We start from the raw sequence: 15489 nt of genomic DNA, 5'->3' as shown, positions 1-15489 counted from the left end.
GGAAGCGATGCAAGTTGGGCCCCAAGTACATCGGACCGTTCATGGTATTGACCAGAGTGGGCAAGGTTGCGTATCGACTGGATCTGGCAGCCGAGCTTAGTCAGATCCACAACACCTTTCATGTCTCCCAGGTGCGGAAGTGCTTGGTAGATGACTCTACAGTGGTGCCTCTAGAGGATATTCAGGTGGATGACAGCTTGAACTACATCGAGCGACCAGTAGCCATCCTCGACAGGAAGACAAAAGATCTGAGGAACAAGAGGGTTGAGTTGGTGAAGGTGCAATGACAGCATCGCAAGGGCTCAGAATGGACTTGGGCGGAGGACGAGATAAGGGAGCACTACCCAGAGCTATTCCCAGACGCAGCAGACTTCAAGGACGAAGTCTAAAATAAGTTGGAGAGATTTTTAATGCCCGGATCTCGGTATGTATTTTTAAATCGAATTATTCATTTTCACAAAGGGACTCGAAGAGTTGGTGGCCCCAAACTCGTCGAGTAGGAATGGAATTTGGACACGGGACTTGAAGTCTACTCGACGAGTTGAGAGCCTCAACTCGACGAGTAGGGCTACCAGAGTGAAACCCTAATTTTCAGGGTTTTGCACCCTATTTAAACACCTTAACCTCCAAATGTTGGCCTCATTTGCAGCCTCCATCACCGCAAACCCTAGCCACGAAACCCTAATCCACTTTTGAGTGTTTTTGAGCCATTGTTCTATGTTCTTTGTGATTTTGAAGTTTGAGAAGGAAGGAGAAGCTTGGGGGTTCAAGAGGAAGATAGTAGATCCGGAGTTTGAGTTGCATTTCTGACTCATTTGAGGTATAAAGTTGATACCTTGGCTTTCTATTACTTAGATCTTCATTTAGGGTAGTATGTTGTCACTTTTGGGCCATATTGAAGTCATTTTCGGGATTGGAGTGTATCATGAAGTTGTGACTTCAGATCTAGGCACTCATGAGCTTATGAGGCTTAAAGTTGCCAGCTCTATCCAGACTTGGCCCTTCCCCATGCCCTAGACCTCTTTATATAGCTTAGTTTTGGTGTTTCTAGCTTCATGACACCATGCATGAACGTAAAGTTATCAACTTTACGTGGTAACTTAGTCCAAGGGGACCAGATCTGTGATTTGGAAGCATTGAGCTTCATTGGAAGTGACTAAATGGATTTAGACTAAGGGGACACGACGAGTTGTCCATCCAACTCGGCGAGTTGGGTCGTGGTCCCCCAACCTTTTCTGTTACTGAGAAAACTCGTCGAGTCTAGGAGATGACTCAGCGAGTTGGCCATGGTTTTGGGCTTTGAAGATTGAGGAACTCGACGAGTTCAAGGAGGAACTCGGCGAGTTGTGAGGGAAATGTTCCAACTATGTTATGAGGAGGAACTCGACAAGTTCATGAAAGAACTCGACGAGTTGGATCGAGATTTCCAAGGTTTTATGGATTATGGAACTCGACGAGTTAATGGACCAACTCGGCGAGTTGAGTCAACCAGGATGTTGACTTTGACCAGAGACCCTTAATGGGGTTATGGGTATGAAAGAGTAAGTAAATGAGATTTTTATGTGTAGGAGTTTGAGAGGAGTTGATTCCAGAGCCGAGGGTAGTTCGGCTACTTCACGACATTTGAGGTGAGTTACCTTCCAGTAGGAGTGGGTCGACAGCACCAATGTCGGCCCACTAGTATTTGATTATATTTTAGATGTTTGTCTTTGTGATAATTGTCTGGTATGTCACTATCTGTTATGCTTTATGTGCTAGTATGCTATGTTATTATGCAATAGTGGTAGGAAGGGTAGGATAGACCTTGTTACAGGTTGAAAGAGACCGAATGGGAGGCCAACACCCAGATATGCTAGGCAGTATGTGATTTATATGTATATGCTAGGGTATTATTTGGTAGTGGTAGAGGGTGAAATAGTCCCCGGTTATCGGTTGAAAGAGACTGAAGGGGTAAGCAAGCACCCAGATATGTTGGGCAGTTACCGATTGAAAGAGACCGAATGGGTAGACCAGCACCCGAATATGCTAGACAGTTACCGGTTGAAAGAGACCGAATGGGAGGCCAGCACCCAAATATGCTAGGCATTATGTTATTGTATGGTATGTGGTATGATGGAGGAACTCATTATTGTGCTTACGGTTTTCAGTTTTTGTTTCAGGTCCTTCTAAAGAAAAGGAAATGAGTCGGCACAATAGCAGCGCATCACACCGCGATTTTCTGCACTATGATGTTCTTGGGATTTGTACTCTAATGTTGTTTTATCATGACATGTTTTGACTATTGATACTTTGGTTTTGATATGAGTTGATAGTATGGTTGTTTTCAGATAAATGGTTTTATAATTACTATATTAAAAATGAAATTTTTTGTGGTAAATTTTGGGATGTTACATACAAATTGTGTTTTTGCATGCATGCTTTGTTAAAAATGCGTTGCTATTTGGATTGTGCTGGCATAATTTGATTTGCACTACATATATACAATAATAACAATAATGTCCGTCATATTTACACATTTTTTACACTTGAGATCTCTCTCTTTTCAATCATGTACGTATTGGAGAGGGAGGGATGCAGCAAAGCAAAGAATGAAAGCGAGGGGAAAAAATCTTGAGATTCATTTTTACAAAAAAAAAATTATATATATATATATATCCCTAACCTAAGGAGACTGCCAGCCTGGCCTGCAGTAGTGAATACAGATTCAGTCTTGTGATGTAGTGGAGTATTCAAAAAGCATACGCTTGGATGGGGCGGACTGTAGAAGGACACGCAATCTGCTTGTAAGCTGGTAAATCAACGTCCATTGCATTGCCATCTCTGAATCCTTCATCTGTCTCACCACAGATGCCTGCCAATGCATATGCAATACACACAGAATTTGAATTTCATTTCATTTCACGGAATAGAAAATGAAAATTAAATGTGATGTGATGTGAACCTGAAGGCGTTTCCCCAACTGGACTTCCACCTCTGTACCAAAGGAGATATTGCTGGCTATTGATTTTAGGGGATCAACAGTTGGATCAACAGAAAGCAAGCTGGGGATTTGTGGTGCATACACAAGCCTCCATCTGGCATGTCCAAATTCCCCCTTCCCTTCTATTCTCGGCATTAGAGTCTCCAGAGTTGCCGTTGCAAGCTTTTTTAATGCAAGTTGACCGTCCCCTTCTAAGATGGACTCCGCCAGTTGACTTTCAAACACTCTGGCCGCCTACAATACCAAATTCATATAAGTATCATATAGTACAACTTAACTTTAATTGCTAATAAGAATGAATATTTGTTTATTTTACTTCTAGTTCTAGTTCTAGTTCTAGTTCTACCTACCTCAGAGGGCGAGCGAACTTCTTGTTCCACTGATCGTGTGGATGTGACAACCAAATTGTCCTGCCATTTAGTTGCTCGGCTTTGAATCCTGAATTGCCATTCTGATCCCACCAAAGCCAAGTCCAACATCGGATCCAATCCATTATCAGCTTCAAATTTCGCTATATTCAGATGCTCCCGCTTAAGCCTCACCTATATATATATATATATATATATATATATATATATATATATATATAACAGATTATTATCAAGAAAGCGCCCATTAAATGCAAGAAACATAAACATACTTTCATTTAGTTTCTGAATTATATGTATAACATCCTACATCCATTTCTCATTGGATTTGCGTCATTGCATTTTAGCATTGTGCTTTCAATTTATTCTTATTACGATACTCTATTCTTAAAACACACTCCATTATTGCAGTGAAATCTGCCTTGTGTTTCGATGACATTGCTATAACTTGGTAGACTTTTCAAACAGCAAGGATTTACAATAAACAAATTATCTTTCTATTTCTATTACAGCACAGCACTCAGCACTCAGCACTCAGCAGTGTACTATCATTAATAAATTTTTTTCTCCTATTAAGGCATTGTCCTTTAAAAAACCACCAAATCCTCTATTAGCATTGTATTTATTAGGACATTATTATACTTTGAGAAAGCCATCCAATTAAATTATACTAGTGAAAATTGGGATGACTAGATTCTTCAAAGTAGAAAGTAGGATTATTTAATTAACAAATGCATGGAAGTATTGCTATTTATTGCATTTAAGAAAAACACAGACACCCAACTGAAGAAATTAAGAAAGACGAGAGTGAGAACCTGTGTTGCGACAAGATTGACATCGCCGTTCTCAAACATTAAGGTGCCTTTGGGTTTTAGTAAGTTGGGGTGAGCCACACCATTCAATTCAAGCTCACCACTGACAGCAAAATTCAGAATTAAAGGATAAACTATCCTCAACTCTGGACCAAGAACCAGCTTCAAGTCCGTCAGCCGAATATCAAACTTTGGTTTACTATTATTATTATTTAATTGCCCCATTCCCTTTCCAGCTTCACCCTCTTTACCTGTAATACCAACACCAAGTGTTCTGTTCAGTTCAGTTCAGTGGGACAAAAACTTGCAATTCTTTCTTCTCCCCTTGACTTGAGTTCACATCAATCAATCAGAATCCCAAGGGTGGGATTGCTTATATTATATATCACTCTTCTCTTCTGTTATGTTTGACTTAATGCACAAAGAATAAAGATCAACTTAACTTAATTAATCCTCCTGTAAGTCAATAATGAGAGAGAGTCTCTTTTTGACTCACTGCACAAAGAAAAGAGGCTTTCCCCATTAACTCCTAACTAACTTTCTACAATTTCCATGGTACTCATATACCACTAGTCAAACACCACTGGCGCTATCTCTTTTTCTCCAGACAGCTTTTAACTTAATGGGATAAAACAAAGAAACAAGGCCTTAGTGTATTTATTGTGTGTATTTTTTTTTTTTACTTTAAATAACAAGAAGAAAGCTGAACAAATACTGGAATATATATAAAGAAGGGTTTCAGACAGACACAGACCTGAAGGTTGCTGGTGAAACTGAAATGGGGTATCTGAAGTTGCGGGTTTCAAATTTAAGAAACGTGAGACATATTTTGAAGCAACCACTTGATTGTATCCACCATTTGGCATGCTTGAATTCTCCGATGCTTCTCGGTTTATAGCATTAGCAGCTCCTCCACCCTTTTCATGAGGTAGATAAGCTTCTCCATGGCTCAATTTGATGTTCCCAGAAATGTTGGGTTGCAATATAGACCCCATTATCTGTAGCTGAGTATCCACCTGACCACTGTGAATGAGATAGATACTTATTAGTAAATGACCATTTTACCCTTGTGAGTGAGTGAGTGAGTGACTTGGATGAATTATGAAAACAAAACACACTCACACACCTTAAGATATTCTTTGCTCGTACTTCTAAGACTTCACATTTCAAGTCGATTTTATCAGAAAGTGATGCTTCGGTTGTCCTGAGGGGTAGGTTACCTTTCACCGAGAGCTTCCCTTTTCTGCTTACTCTACTTTCCAAAGATCTGATGCATAACCTATTAGAATCCATGATAATTATGCCCCCAAAGTTTGTAAGTGGTTTCCGAAGTATGGGTGAAGATATCGTTGCCCTGTGAAAGGATGCTGATCCATCCACCATTGGTTGTTCAACCGTACCTCTCACCTATTTATTATCCATACAATTAGTCACTTAACTAATTTGAATTTCTCAAGTGATTAAACCATTATACTTTTTTAACCATTTTTTTTCTGGTTGGTTTTGAAAAAGAGCAAAATACTGAAAGGAGGCCTTCACCATTTGATTGATTTAGCTGTCTGTTATAACAATAGTTGAATGGCTAAATCGTTATGTTGTGCTTATCTGTATTTTGCTCTTTTGCAACACCGGGAAAAGCATAAAAATGGTTTTTTAAATGTTCAAAAGACATATATATATATATATAATCACTAGAGAAAATAGTTAAACGGCTAAATCGAGAAAATGGAGAAACCACAAGTACTTTTCTGTGTTTTGCCCGAAAGACAAACCTACTATCATCAGCTGCCAAACAATGTCAGGGATGCTTACATTTCAACGTAGAATGTTTTCATATTTTCAGACACAAGATTTTTTCAGAAGGGGTAAGTGCAGCAAAGTGGGTTTTTAGACAAAATATACAATCTAGGACCAAAATAGGATATGTTGTAACCAGGACCAAAATATGCAACCATGTTTCATTCCATAAATGTTTATTTATGCAACAATGTTAGGGAGTTTTTTTTACCAATTTATGCAACGATGTTTCACTTTTTACCAAACTTAAGCAAACAATAGTTCACTTTTTTTACAGTAAGCAACCATGTTGTAAGCGGTTAAACATGTTACCAGGAAAATGAATATTGTATTTTTTGGTCCTAAAATGAATTGTGTTCATATTCTGTATATTATTTACACTAGATGAATTGTGAAAATGGGTAGAGCAACAGTATGCATATAGAATAGAAGTGAAAGAGATGAGAAACCTGAAGCATAACTTCGGCACTTCCATTGAGCCAATTAGCATAAGGAGACAATGCAGTTAGCAACATCATGCCACCATCTTTGACATCAGCATCAACCCTAACTTCACCAGCATCCAGCACGTTCCAATTCAAACCTTTAAGACTCTCGGCCAACTGGGTATCCCAACCCTCTTCATTCCAAGATGCTTTCTTATCATCATTTTTCCCTTTGGCGCCCCAAGCAGAAGCAGAAGAAGAAGAAGAAGAAGAAGACCAGGTCCCTTCATTTTTATCCTTTTCAAGAAGAGAATGAGTGTCTTCATCATTTTGAACGAAACTGACGGGGACACTTCCTTGAATATGCACATGACCATTTTGTATAATGGGTTCAAACTTGACATTGAACAAAAAGCGACTAGTTGAAGTCAAAGAGGCGACAACTTCAGCCCTCCCAAGATCAATGCCACCAATGGCACCATCGAGGAGTCTTACTTGTACATCGCATTCGGGTTTTGCAAGACTTCCTCTTAGATCACCTTCCATGTGAAGGATTCCTTTTATGGGTGCTAAAAGTTGGCGCAATGAATGGACAGCTTCATTGGCGGAAGATTCTAGAACCTGTACGAGTGTGGGGACAAGACTAACAGGGAAATTTAGGACGGCGAAATGCAGATTGGTTTTTGGGCCCAATAAAGTTCCGTCTGCATGGATTGTGGCCTTGTCTCTTTGAATCAACATCTTCTCCAGCCGCAAACCGTCATCGTTGCTGTATGCCCCCGCTGCTTGGACACGCTGAGTTTTGTAACTTCCCCATTCCCATTCCTCTCCTTGAAAATCAAAATCTGCCTGAAAAAAAAGATGATACATAAATATTATATATAATAAGCACCCACATAATTAAACTAAAACTTGGTAATCAGTAATTATATTTTCACATATTATGTAAATATTTATTAAAAAACATTTAGTTAGATGGAATGGAAGGTAAATAAATATACATACCATTGTGTCACCATTGCCTCCGCCACTTGCATCTAAAGATCCACGCCAACGGCCTTTAAGCTCAGCCAGACCTGGAAGGTTTAGTTCTTCCAGAATAACTTCATCTGATGGGGTAGCGTGCCCACGAATTTCCTGTAAAACTCCATTAAATACATACAGCATTCAAAGCATAAATGTTGATGATAAAAAAGAAACATCACGTATTAAAATTTAAAAGTACAAGTATGTTGTGTTGTGTTCATCAACTAATCAAGATTCAGAGACGACAGAGGAGTGAGTGAGTGAGCGGTGACATGGACAAGGTAATAGGAATTTTTGGAAGTAAATTACTCAATCTGGTTGCAAATGAAACGATTACCTCAAGAAGCTTCTGGAGACTTTCAGCATCAACCCCCACCGACTGTATACTTCGCATAAAAAGATCCTGCAATGCAAATTGGTTGATAGTAATGGAATAGAAAATCCCTATTTACAACATCTAGATCGATTCAATCCTACTCTTCTCTTATGGTATAGGAACAGGATTAGGATTGGAAAACACATTACAGCTGTGGTTGCTATATTTTGGGTTTGCATAGACATTTGGTTTAGAAGAGACCTTTTTGGGTTTGGATGGGACAGAGACACATGATAAATGATAATGAATGATAGACTAAAAGTTAATAAAGGAATGAGGCCAAGGCCAACCTTTGATCTAAACTGAAGAGCTGGATCAGTACTTCGGGAAACAAGCCTAGCAAGTGGAAGCATCTCAGCAATTTCAGCACGTGGAACCTCAAGCCTCATTCTCCAGCGACCCATAGAAGATATCACACTTCCTAAATGGCCAGCCATTGCTCTTCTAAGTAAGTTCCCTTTTCCTGTTTCTTTTCCAGCTCGTGACCCGGGCAACACGTATTCCCCTTGAAGTTCATACTGGCTATTGCTTTGTTCCAAAACAGCCTTCTCAACAGTTATCTGAACAGTTTCAATAAAGTCCAAACTAACATTAAACTATGAAAAGGAACACATATTATTATTATTTGAAACAAAAGATCTGGTTTAACTCAAGTACTAACAACATCCCCGCTCCATCTAGCAGCCAAGTCTAGAGCTTCGCCTAACACACCGCTGAACTTTGGATGTAACAGAGATAAGATTCCATGGCCCCTTCTTTTCTGGAAATTAAGTTGCACTTCTGCCTGAAACAAACAAACCACAATTTACCAAGAAAACCCAACTCAGGTCACCTAATCTTAATGTGCCTCACAAGTCGCAATTACCTCCAACCATTCTCTACTAAGTGTTCGCTGTTGACTAGACATACAATAAGGGAATGAAATTGACCACTAAAAACAACCAAAAAGAAAAAGGATAATTCCTCAGAAAGTAGCAACTAGTTTCTTATTTTGCTGATTTTCTCTCTATTAAGTCATTCTTTCTGCATTCAGTCAAAAAGAAACACTCATATACATACAGGTCACCGGATGATTAAGTCCTGTCCACATTAGGTCTCCCTTAAGTCAACAAGAAACATCACCCCACTGTACATAGAAATGCTTACAGGTGCATTGGATCAAGGTAAAGAGAAACGAGCTTACCCTTTGTAATGTTCCTCTAAGTGATGCCAGCTCCAATTCATCAAGTGGTAAATGACGAACCTTGTTACACAAATGTTGGACAAGTTATACGATAAGCAAAATCCAGCAAAACCTTTTATCTCAAACTAGTAGAGGCAATCGTAAGACATTATCTCTTTTATTTTAAGTGGTAATTCAAACAAATAAGTTACGAGATGGAGATAATTATTTACAGTTATTGGTGATTCAAATCAAATAGGTGCACAGAAGAGAAGAGAAGAGCAGCAGCCAGCAAGTACCTCTAGACTGGCCGAGTGAAAAGGCTGATAGCAAACATTGGCCCTTAACTGCCCCTTCTGAAGAGAAAATGACAACATGTTCCCAATTGCATTCTCCTCACCAATGGATCCAATCACTTCAACTGCAAGACTTTCATCCGGCCTGCCAGTTGCATCCAACTGCATTCATTTCAGAATTTAAAGTTTATTTATTTTATTATTCGCCCTAACCAAAGTTAATCATGTAGTTACAGTTACTACATCATTCAACCAAAACGCATGTGGGATGGGATGAACGATGTTTCGTTTGCATTTAATGGGGTAAGCTACGTATGGATGCTTCCTTTTGACTTAATAGACAAGCCGGGAAAAATAAGCTTGTCCCTATTAATTCCAACTTAGGGGGATGTTTCTTTTTTTCTTAAAGGGCTTAATGGGTTAAGCACTTAATATGGACAGCTATACATGGCTGTTTCTGTTTTACTTAAACCAAAAACATGGATCAGTGTATTAAGGCACTAACCATGTTCTTTTTTCCTCCCAACTCCTCTCACATTGAAATTGATGGATGAAGATTATGAAAACTGTTTGTTGGAATGTACAAGTAAAAATGGTCATTCAGTCTCCTAACCTTCAGATGGTTTATTCAGTCTAAAAACAGACCTTATGGATACAGACAGACATCATTACCCATTCAGCCACTTTACCAATACAGCAGGACTTGATAGGGAAAAAAAATAAAAGGTAAAAGGTAAAAGGTAGAGACAGACAGACAGACCGACCTTAATACACGCACGTGAGATGTTGAGCACTCCAGCTAACTGAGGTGCTAGCATCAACTGATTTAGTTTAAGACCCGTGATTGAAACATCACCGGCAAGAATCTTTGACACCTTGGTCTTCTCACCATTTGTATTTGTTTGTTGTTCATCTGAAATGCTAATAACAGGCTTAACAACTTTTCCTTGAAACTTGATTCTTCCGGTTGCTTTTAGATGAATCGGCCTTAGAGAATCAAATGCATACGAGGAAACCAAGTTGAAAAATTCAAAGCCCCTCATACGTAAATCCAACTCCACTCCTTCAATAATCACAGCAGGCGTGGCATCAAACTCTCTTATATTTTGCCAGTTTTCGTGAGGGTAAGATGTTTGAACTTTTGTAAACAACTCAAAAGCAATGGATGAAGAACTGATGGTGATGCTTTCATGCGATATAATGATGTCTCCTCGAGCATCTCCAAATGATCCTTCGGCTTTTGGTGCAGTCCACTTAATATCGAATCTCCTACAAAATAAGAAAAAAAAACGATAATCGAATGAGATAGATGTTTGTTTCTTTAGTTACTTTCTGCTTAAAAAAAATTAAAAAAAAAATAGATGTGGTTGAAGTCTTACGGCTTGAGCAATGAGCCAGAGAGTTTTGTTTCTCCATTCAAATCCCCTAACTTGAAGGGTACAAGATGATTATAACCAGGAACATACTGATCCATGATTTTATCAAAGCATAGATTCCCAGAAAAGTTCACATCCATTGCTGTGTCATCTTCCTCGCCCTGTAAAAAAATAGAAAATCCAAGATCGGATCATGGAGCCAATATAGAATTTCATTTTCCACCATAAGACCTTAAAACAGAGAAGTTGACGATAAATTTAATGATCTGAAGCCATAAACGATTACAAAACTGAAGACAACAGAAGGGAAATGGAAAACCCACAGGTACTTACATTAAGTAAGTGTACACAAACAATATGAAATATATTACATGCTAAGATAGAGAAGATGATGCATTATCAAGAAGCGATAAGTACCTCTGGACAAATCCACGCATTTCCTGCCCCGCGAATCTCGCCACCATCTACAAGATTTGCTCTAATTCCATATAAATCTGCAACCTGCAAAATGTTTGTTCTATGTTGTATGAAACATGATTTTTAATTCTCAATGATTTAACAAGAAAAAAGTATGAGCAACTTACACAATTATCAGTATTGAAAGTAAAATTGGCTGATACATAAGAGAATGGAACCCTGTCAAATGCTGCCACTGCACCAGCCTCTTTATTCTTCATGATTGCCTCATAGGCAGGTGATGTAGGAACATCAGCAACCGAACTAGATAACTTTCTTGAAACCAGCCCACTTCCCACAAATACTGGAGCATCCAAAGGGCCTTGACAGTTGAAAACAGCTGTCACTGATCCTGCCAACTGCATTCAACCACAGAGATAGGACACATTTGTTAAATCTGTAGAATAATAGATTAGCTTACTCAAAAGTAACATGAACATACATACCGGAAACAATAGAGGTTTCATTTTAAAACTTTTCATCAGGGCATTTACTTCCACAGAAGGAACCTGACACATAAGGTGAAATTCTCCTTCCTCTGGTTCAATTCCGAAATCTCCAGAAGCTTCTAGAGGAACCTTGCCAAACCAACCACTCGCATTGTGTAAGAATATTCGTTGAGCCCGAAAACACAAGCTTGCAGATATATCCTACAAAAGGGGAGGGGGATGCATATCAAACAAAGGTAATTATGATGAAATTGTAGTTATAAATTGTAAAAATGGGACATACAGAAAATGAAGATGGTGCATCGGATATTTGAAAAGCCAACCCTGTCACATCAAGCTGTCCATGAAGATTCGGGAAGCTTTCTCCTTGTGACATGCAAATGTGAACCTGCATACAAATAAACCCCTTATCGGAATCCCACCAATATACAAATAAACCTAAACAATACAAGAAACAATAGCTATGCCTATGCTTGCTCCCTCGTTCGATTTCAAAAAAAAAAAAAAGTAAGAGGAATATCTAAAAGGACTACATAATGTACTTTCATCCAAATAGAAAGCAATTTGCTATAATAATTAAAGTAGATTTATCAAAGTATTAAGAAAAAAATTGAAAGTACAATGATGTAACAGAAAGTATAAATGGAAGTATGTAGCTATTTCTAAAACTAGAGAATACAAGAAACAGTGTCAAGAGGGAATCACCTCACCACTAGCTCTTCCTTCATACCATGCAATAGGAATTTCTAAAATCCTTTCGAATAGCTGCAGTGCAGAAAAAACAAAACGAGTAAAAGAAAGAAACAGATTTAGCACAAGTTTTTAGCCAAAGAAAAAAAAATGGAAATATATTTTCTATGAAGCAAAGCTATTAATACCTTACCGGAACAAAAAGACTGACGACTTTGAGATTGGCATGCCATTTTTGCTCGACTGTATCAACAAAAACATCTGTAGACAGCCAGCCACCATCTTCTGATGTTACATCCGACTCCGATTGCCACATCTTACAGTTACCACTCAGTTGCACATGGATACGACTGTAATTATTTTGGAACTTCACATGTCCACAAGCATTCTCCATTTCTCTGTAAAATACCCAACCCACATAAGCTTAAGACTTAGGACTAACACAAGGGCATTCACATCTTGAGATTTACCTGGGCTCATTGTCACCATATGCAAGCAACAGTAATGTTCCACCTTTAAAATGGACAGAATCCAGAATAACAGGAAGCATCTTCTCAGTTCCTGCTGCTTTTTCGCCATTAGCCCCCCCTTCCATAAGTTCAACAACAATACCTTCAACTTTTGGGACAACCTCTGACTTAATCTTTTCAATGGAACCAACAACCAAGTTTGACCACACATCTCCCATGCCCCTCTTTTCATCTACATTCATCATGATTATATTATTATATAACAAAACATTCTGTTTTACCAACATCACAAGAGGACGATACTTCACTTGATTAGCTTCAAAACAATTTTGGCCCTGTTACTTAATACTTTTTTTCCCACCATCTGATAACTTGGGGAATGGAAGAAAAAAATGAAAGAGAGAAAACTTGTAAAAAGTTAGGACTTCTCCTTTCCCTGACTTTCTCTATTAACTTGTTCTTTCTGCATTAAGTCGTATAGAAACACCCATATATAGCTTACCCGATTAAGTCAATTTAACTCAAAAAAAAAAAAAATTTAGCAGTTATCATTCAGCAAATATATTACGTGCGATTTCTTTTCATTGACATAATACGAACAGGAATTAATATATATGTTTTCACTTGATGCGAAAACCATGATATGGCATAATAGAGAAATTCATGGAAGTGAGGCTTTTACAAACTCAGCATCATTTATGTTTTCCTTTCATTTCCTCAAGTTGGGCATCATTTTCTCAGACATCAATTATCCAGACAGCACTCTATTGAAACAATAAAAAAGGGGTTGAGCAGTTACCTTTCAGTAGAGATTTGGTCCCGAAATGTTCTGCAGGCTTGTCAGACGAATCAAGAGCATCTAGTTTAATATTGGGATTCTCATCCTTTTTGTGAACTAGGCTAGGAATAGGATCCAGGAAGTATGCATGTGCTGCAGATGCACTGTGCTCCAAAATTCTTTTTTTGGCTGCTATACCAGCAACAAGCATATCTCCCCCATTAGCCTTCCTTCTCTTAAGCTTACGCCTTAAAGATCCAGGTATAATCCGCGACCAGAATTTCACCCCTGCAATAGGTATATTTACACCAAAAGATTTTTCCAAATCCGCATGTTTCATATCATACTCTACACCCGCATCCATGCAGTGATGATCCTGCCAACGAAGTTTCTCATCCACAGAAAAAACTAATGAATTTACAGTATTCTTCTTCAAAACATCAACACCTTCTAACACATTAGATCCTCTATTGGAAACAATATACCCCATTTGAGCAGCCTCTCGAGCTGCATCATCTCTTTCTTCATCCATCCGTGCTGCAGTTTGCTCTCGAGCAATTCTTCTGATTTTTGTACGATTATCAATACCTTCTTCAGTTGACAAATGCTTCTGAAGAACGCCATCTGTAAAGGGTATCCCTAACCACGAATAGTTTCTCTTTTGTGCAACCAACAATGTGGGATTAGACACAACTGCATCAATTACAATCTTTCCAGTTCTCAAACTTGAAAAGGGGTGAAAACGTAATTTTAGAGTCGGGACCTCACCACAAGAGAACTCTTCCTTGTGAGGCCCAATCGAGCATGACTCCAATGTAATGCTCAAAGGAGAAACACTTCGAACTTTACCGAAATGAAGGTCACGTTGGATATAATCGCTTAATGCTGTGCAAACTGAAGGCAAAAGCTTTGATTCTATTAATGTCTTGGCTTTAAGTTGACTGTACCATAACAACAAGCACACCCCAGATATCACAGCACAGAAAACAGAACACCGGAATAGAAGCAAACCTTCCTCCCAGACTGTGGATAATGACCTAACTATAGCTTTGCTTCTAGTGAAAGGCTCTTTCACGGACTTCACCACAAACCCACTTCTTACTCCTATATTCTTCCATAAAATCTCAACATTTTCCCCGCATGATTGTGAAAACCTAATCCCGTGAGATATCCAGTCGTTTTTCTTGGCACGTGGAATGATATCATACCGAGATTTTCTGGGAAATTTGTTTCCAAGATAACCCAAACTGTTCAAGTTTCTTGGCTTTAAGGAGGATTGGAAAGCTGCCCCAACAAATGGGTTTTGAAGTCTGCTACTCATTATCTTCGCTAAAACCTCATGTCACAACTTGCAGCTCAAGTATTGGGGACTAAGGACTTACTCTTAGTCCCCCTAACAAAGACATGAAAGAGTAAGGTCGAACGCTGATCGATGTAGCTATTCCAAATTCGACTAACCAAATCTTCAAAACAATTGTAAATTTCTATCTATTTCATATTCACTAACACACATAACAGCAATCAATCCATGAATAAGAATCGGTTAATTACGAGAAATACCCAATTTCCCTTCAATACGGTGAATCAAATATAAACCACATACCTTTGCTGCTGGTCTTCTTGTATGGGAGCAGCAAACCGGATAGGGGAGGAGGAGCAGACCGGGGATGTGGGGACAGGGGGGCGGAGGGAAATGATGAGTGCGGCAGCAGAAGCAGACGACGGAGGGAAGGGGAGGGGAGGATGCGAGAGACAAGCAAACGCTTGAGTAAGAGAGGGACCAGAGTCGGACCCTTTTTTTTAAGAGTAAATTACATGAATGGTCCCCATGGTTCGGGTTAATTTGTATGTTTAGTCCCTAACTTTTCTTTTAACTAGGAAGTGACTACTTATTGTTTTTGTTGCGCGTTTGGTCACTGTCTTACCTAAAAAGACTATTTTGCCCTTGATTTTTTAATTTATTTAAATAAAGTGGTGTAGGTAAGGTAATGTAATGTGAGGTGGAAGTGGGGTTGGGATGTGTTTATT

At 38.8% G+C, this 15489-nt stretch overlaps 1 protein-coding gene across 1 annotated transcript; it reads right to left on the bottom strand.

Moving 5' to 3' along the window:
- Positions 1–2445: 2445 nt before the first annotated feature.
- On the bottom strand, positions 2446–15213 carry EMB2410 (embryo defective 2410). The gene is made up of 24 exons (XM_079050997.1): positions 15065–15213; positions 13483–14963; positions 12684–12915; positions 12407–12611; positions 12229–12288; positions 11807–11911; positions 11521–11724; positions 11203–11433; positions 11036–11119; positions 10622–10779; positions 10007–10511; positions 9246–9404; positions 8968–9027; positions 8446–8568; positions 8075–8344; positions 7746–7811; positions 7388–7519; positions 6407–7231; positions 5287–5567; positions 4915–5183; positions 4164–4411; positions 3331–3522; positions 2942–3214; positions 2446–2851 (listed from the first exon to the last, which is right to left on the bottom strand). The coding sequence occupies exons 2-24, from the start codon at positions 14780–14782 to the stop codon at positions 2705–2707; spliced, it is 6129 nt and encodes a 2042-aa protein (XP_078907123.1). The 5' UTR covers positions 14783–14963; positions 15065–15213; the 3' UTR covers positions 2446–2704.
- Positions 15214–15489: the final 276 nt, after the last annotated feature.

Source organism: Lactuca virosa, chromosome 5, assembly GCF_052849685.1.
Source record: "Lactuca virosa cultivar CGN04683 chromosome 5, Lactuca_virosa_CGN04683_v6, whole genome shotgun sequence".
In the NCBI taxonomy this organism is placed as follows: domain Eukaryota; kingdom Viridiplantae; phylum Streptophyta; class Magnoliopsida; order Asterales; family Asteraceae; genus Lactuca; species Lactuca virosa.
This window is presented reverse-complemented; position numbering and strand designations above follow the sequence as displayed.

What these genes read in the sequence shown, in the direction of transcription:
- EMB2410 (XM_079050997.1), bottom strand. Translation starts at nt 14,782, where the DNA reads ATGAGTAGCAGACTTCAAAACCCATTTGTTGGGGCAGCTTTCCAATCC. An exon ending in AAGGAAGAGCTAGTGGTGAG is followed by an intron (nt 11,912 to 12,228) that starts GTGATTCCCTCT and finishes ATTTGTATGCAG; the next exon opens with GTTCACATTTGCATGTCACA. An exon ending in CGAGCAAAGAATATCTTAAG is followed by an intron (nt 5,184 to 5,286) that starts GTGTGTGAGTGT and finishes TCTCATTCACAG; the next exon opens with TGGTCAGGTGGATACTCAGC.